The sequence below is a fragment of the Clytia hemisphaerica genome, unplaced genomic scaffold (genome assembly GCF_902728285.1).
Source record: "Clytia hemisphaerica strain Z4C2 unplaced genomic scaffold, Clytia hemisphaerica genome assembly, whole genome shotgun sequence".
In the NCBI taxonomy this organism is placed as follows: Eukaryota; Metazoa; Cnidaria; class Hydrozoa; order Leptothecata; family Clytiidae; genus Clytia; species Clytia hemisphaerica.
Window position 1 is genome coordinate 982,444 of NW_027103414.1, and position 5,678 is coordinate 988,121.

The following is a 5,678-nucleotide window of genomic DNA, read 5'->3' on the forward strand; positions in this document are numbered from 1 at the left end:
GCAAGAAAACTTTTAATTAAGTTCCTTATTTTCTTTTTTACTTACTTCCTCTTAGGTTTTTCAGTTTTTTCAGCCATTTTCTGTTCAGTTTTCTTGCTTTTTCTTGTTGTTGTCACTTCGCCAGCTCACGTTTTCTCGAGAACTTCGTTTCTTAGAAATGGCGTCCTAGATAGCTGAAAGAAGGCGTTCGATCAGGGAATCTCCTTTCTTGCGCATTAGGCAATTTTTCATGCGAAAGCCGCTGATGAACTCCACCGCCGTTACATCTTAAGATCGCTATTGGCTGCTGTTGCGTTGTCACTGCATTTTAAGACTTTAAGCCGATCTAAACTAACCTGATAACAGATGTTCGTAATTTTCTTACGCGCACGGTAAACCTCTGAAGGCGCTTGAAAATTATACATCTGAGGAAAATAGTCCTCCCGCGGAAAATTCTACAACAAGAATCTTGTTATGTGCCGTAAAATTAAAAATTGATACGGCGCCCTATTCATAAACACAATCACGCAACTTTGTTGTCGTTCCTAGTCCTTTTAAACGAACGCAGTCCTTACGATTTCGAGATTGCATATTCGTCAGATTGTTTGTTTTCACACATCCCTTTAGAGCTTCAGCGTGGTGTGCTGAAAACATTCACAATCTGATCTCAGGTTAATCTAAACAGGCTTCGGGCAGTCCTGAGGCATGAAAGTCGTCCTATGCAAATCTTGCCAGTTTAGCTGTTGGAGTTGATGGGAAAAAGTTTGAGGGTAACAGTTTATATGAAAATTTTAGCAATTTTAGCAAATTTAGTAATGGTTTGTATTCCTTTTTTATAGCTTCAGTTTTGTTCTACTGATAACATAAAGATGTTTGTTTTTTTCTCGATTTAAGTGATCAGTTAAAAGCAAAATTTTTAAAATATTCATCTATTAAAGATCCTTTTTTGTAAAATACAATAATATTTTGCATGCTTTCTTTTCCAGAAAAGTTCTGAATTTGCTTTGAGAGAACTTGTCTTCCGAACCAAAGGTTGTCGGCCATGACACCCTTCCCTGTCGACATTACACTCGAACCCGCTCCTCTAAAATAAGATTCATGTGGTCTGCGTACATGCGCGCCACCATATTCTTCAGATTGTATATTTTCGCTCACGTCTTTAGAGCTTCAGTGAAAAAATGCAAAATCTGTTATCAGGTTACGATTATCATGAAAGAAGAATCGAGCTTGAGGAATCCTCCTTCTGCATTAATGGTTTCAGTCATCCGACTGTTTTCTTAAATTCTTATAAAATGCTTGCTGCTCAGAGTGATGGGCTTATTGACCGATTTTATTGTGTTCAATACTGCCTTCCTTATTTTATCTGGAAGAAGTAGAGGCATTGAATACAGAATTGGAGGAATATAACCCTATAGCTTTCACAGTGAGTAAAAAGTATGCTATTTCTTGCCTTCATAACATTATAATGTTGATTTGGTGCAAAATAATTTTTCATCTAAAAGAGAAGAAACTTAAATTTTGAGCCATCACTTTTTTATTTTTTATTTAAGTAGTTCCTGCACATAACAGGTTTACATTGTAGTATGATCAAATATTGTGGGATGAAGGGTGACAATTTATTTAAAGGGCTGCTATTTATAAAGGGCGGCCACGTTTTATGAAAGGCGGCCGCGTTTTTTACTGCCTTTTTCATAATCTAGTCTGTGAAATATATTGGCTGAACATAAACAAACATGGTAGCTACCCATGTGATTTAATGAATGTGGTGAGTGTGGTGAGAAGGAATCTTGGCGAAGAAGACCAAAACATAGAGGAATCAGGATATGACAAGGTATGAATACTGTTTTTAGATTGCTTTTTGCTGTTTTCAGAATCTGGGACAGAATCATCATCAAACCTGACAACTTTCAAACAAAATTGCTAGCATGTCTGCTCCCATCCAGGCCAGCATCATCCATTTCATTCAATAGTGAACTGAATTATAAAAGTTGAGGGCATGGTTGTTGTTGTTGCGCTGACATTTATTTTCCTAGTAACCTCGACCTGAACCTGTGTTACATACTAGCTGCACCGTATTATTACTTTGCAACTTGTCTAGTGTCTACCTTCAGGTTACCTAATCCCGACCACCCCTATTATCACTATCTAATCCTAACCCCCCCTCTAATCTGCAGAAAATGTTGGTCTTTACTTCACAAACTTGATTACATAATCATTAAGAAAACTAATCTGAGCCATCAATATAAATAATATAAAAACAAACCAAAGGAATTGATACAAAGTAGAAATATTGGTAATTTCATGGAATATATTATTTATTAATTTATTAAGTTTTTTACACGTTTTGTTTTCCCCCATGCTGTCAAAAAGATTTCTGCTTATTTCTTACCAGAATTCAAGAAAACTCAAAAAAGGTTACACAGCCGTGGTAAAAAACATGTGTAAAAAACATAATAAATTAATAAATAATATAGTAATAAATTGAAACTTTTATTTATCACTAATTTAATTTTTATTTAATTTAATATAAATTTAATAATTTATATATGATTTTCGTTGGGTTTCAAGTTTTTGAATGAGAGGCATTTAGATTGATTGAAGCAAAGTTTTATATGTTATAAAATTGACGACTCCGTTGCTGGAGACGTGAAGAATGATAAGCTTATGGAGATTCGACTATGTTATGGCGACATATTGATGTATAGAAAAACTTTTGACATGGTTAACAATGCAAATCTGAAAACTTATGAAGACAAGAAAGATGAACTTAAAACAAGAATTAATTCCAATCACCAATAACGCAAATCACAACAACAAGTTCACAATATTCTTTGGTCTAATATGTTTTGAAAATGGGCAATATATTTCCAAAAGAGGACAACAGTTCACACATACATTGTGTCTTTTTGGAAATTCTGGAATGTCGCGACTTTTTTTTCCGCTCAAATTTTTTTTGAACGTAAGCAAACTTTACATAAGGCCTTAGAACACTAAGTAAGCCACCCTTCAAGGTTTTAAGTAAGATTTTACGTACATGTGAAAAAAACTTTAAGGGTGGTGTAAAATCTACATCTTTAAGGTGGTCGTTAACAAACTTTTTTAAAAACGGGCGGCGGGGTGGGCTTTTAGGGGCGGACCGCAAGATCTGCTCAGGTTTTCTACTTTCCTCTTCTTTATATGAAATAAAACTTTAGGATATTGTTAAGTAAGGTTCAAACTTTAATTTGAACTAAAAATTAAAAAATCGACCCGAAAAAGATGATCCTATCTCAGAAGTGTTAACGACCACCTCAAGCCAGGGTATAGACTTGTACTGTTTGGGGTAATTTGGAATGTCGGGAAGGTCGGAGTGTCCCGGGGAGTAAATGTACAAAATATATTCAAATCTTCTCTGGAAAATTTTCTGAACCTTACTTCTATTTCTTCCTACAGGAACTGGTTGTGTTCGAGAAAGAGTGGCTGATGGCAAGGGCGGAAGTGGAAGAACAGGTAACAACAAACGAAGAGGCTGAAGTGCAAGAACCAAAAAGGAAGAAACAAAAACAGGTAATTATATTTCATTATATTATGTACAAACTCAAACATCGTCAATGACAGGGGGCAGTGTACAATAAAGCATCATGTAAGGATATTCCTGTTGTATTCTGGAGTCTTTTGGTTAGGTAGGACACTAATGTATGGGTGGGTGGAAACTGCTGCACAGCTCTAAAACATGTCTTTTAAAATTTCTTAAAATTAGTGAGAATTAATTTTAGTGAACAACACAATTTCAATATTTATGGCTGAAGAAAGAGGAAATAAATAGTTTTAGGAGAACAGAGACTGAATTGAAAGAAAATTACATCTGTTTGTTAATTTGATTTTCCAATGCTGACTTTTTTTATTTTTATTCCGCCGCATAACTAGAGAAATGGAAAATATCGTAAATATTTAAATGCTCTTGACTAATGAAAACGCTGGTATTTTTTGGAATAAAAAATGAGATAAATTTTGGGGAGAACTTATTGGGCATTGGTGAAATATTTAATTTTAGGCAAATTTTGTCAAACTTTCCAATAAAAATTCTAACCAAAAAGGTTCGCTTAATGTAAATTTTCAGACTTTCCAATTAGTAAAGAATTTGGTAACACCTAAGGTATTTGGAAAATTTGAGAATGATATTGAAATTTGCATTTTTTTTCCTTTGTAGCCACAAACAGACATAATCTCAACAGAGAAGATGGCCAACGTCAACTCGTTTGTGTTCAAGAAAGTTAATTTGGGCTTACCTGTGGCAAAACCAAAGTCTTCTGGGTTTTCAGTGGTGTGTACCGAGAAACGACAAAATTTCGTGAAGAACACGTCCGCCACAACATCCAAATCGGCTGACAAAACAACTTCAAATGACTGTGACTTAACGGTAAAACCAGTTGACCGAGACAGTTCGACAAAAACTTTGACAATTCCGGAAAACCAGGAGAAAATTACAATAGATACCGACGACTTTACGATGATTACTGATGACCACAAAATAAATGACTCAACAAATACTGATGACATGAATACAAATGACGCTATCCAACTGGACAAAGTGACAAATCTCGACAATGTCGACACAAGTACAGGGACAGGGTTGCTCCGTGATGACCATCCAACTGACGAAACTGTTACCAAAGACGCCACAACTGACGACATTATCTCTGATACTGATAATACGGTTACTGATCACGAGGACTGTAATAAATTGACATTCACTGACAACGATGACAGCATTAACAAGATAGACATGATAACTGTTAAGGTTGACGAATCACTTGACATTGCAGCCATCATTCACCAACCGACATTGAAAACCACACCACAGAACACACGAGAAGTTCTTTCAAATTTGGGCTCGATCATACCATCATCGTGTTCAATGCTGAGTGAGGTCCTGCATGCGTACAACGAATCAGGGGCGCGACAAGACCACTGCGTGGGTGATGATTTCAAATCCCTGAAAATGGAAGTATTTGCTTTGAAAATTGAAAATAGTCAATTAAAAGAAGAAGTCATCTCCCTCAAAAATGTAGTTGCAAACATGAACACAGAAATTTCATCTCAACTGAAAGATATTAAGACTGCGATTGAACGCAATCCTCTAATTTTCACTGGCGAGGAAACCTTACCTGCAATTTCGGTTGAAGATTTGCAAATGAATTTTGACAAGCCCCAACAACCAACAAAAGATCTCGGCAAGATGGCAACTGCAGGATTATAGATGTTGATTGATAAATTCCATCCTGAAGAATTGAAACGGGGCAATTTAAGGGCTGGCATGGATTCGAAAAACTGAACCCCGATAAGGTAGCAGACATTTATTTTAAATTGAAAACTGATTTTGGTTTGGAGCAGGACTATGATATGTCGACACAGGAGTCAAAGATTCAGGAAAAATAAAAAAATATAAAGTATTTGTAAATAGTTTTTTTTATATATAATTTTTTTTTCATTTTTTAATTTGATTTTTCTAGGATTTTTATGTCTAGTAGAAAGCCAAAAATTTAGACCTTGTTAGCAAGGATAGATATGTATGACACTTATACAGGACAATATTTTGTTCGTTCTTTACAACATTTCATAATTGTCCTATGTTCTTTAATTAGAATATTATGTTCTTTTTGAAATAATTTTTTTGAAAATTTTGTTCTGCAAGAAAAACAATTCTATTGTCACCATCA

At 35.1% G+C, this 5,678-nt stretch overlaps 1 protein-coding gene across 1 annotated transcript; it reads left to right on the forward strand.

Annotated features, from left to right (window-relative positions):
• The first annotated feature begins 3,119 nt into the window (after positions 1–3,119).
• Positions 3,120–5,383, forward strand: LOC136797522 (uncharacterized). Its single transcript, XM_067054103.1, has 2 exons — positions 3,120–3,525; positions 4,169–5,383. The coding sequence occupies exons 1-2, from the start codon at positions 3,442–3,444 to the stop codon at positions 5,216–5,218; spliced, it is 1,134 nt and encodes a 377-aa protein (XP_066910204.1). The 5' UTR covers positions 3,120–3,441; the 3' UTR covers positions 5,219–5,383.
• The last annotated feature ends 295 nt before the right edge of the window (positions 5,384–5,678 follow it).

What these genes read in the sequence shown, in the direction of transcription:
- LOC136797522 (XM_067054103.1), top strand. Translation starts at nt 3,442, where the DNA reads ATGGCAAGGGCGGAAGTGGAAGAACAGGTAACAACAAACGAAGAGGCT. An exon ending in AAAGGAAGAAACAAAAACAG is followed by an intron (nt 3,526 to 4,168) that starts GTAATTATATTT and finishes TTTCCTTTGTAG; the next exon opens with CCACAAACAGACATAATCTC.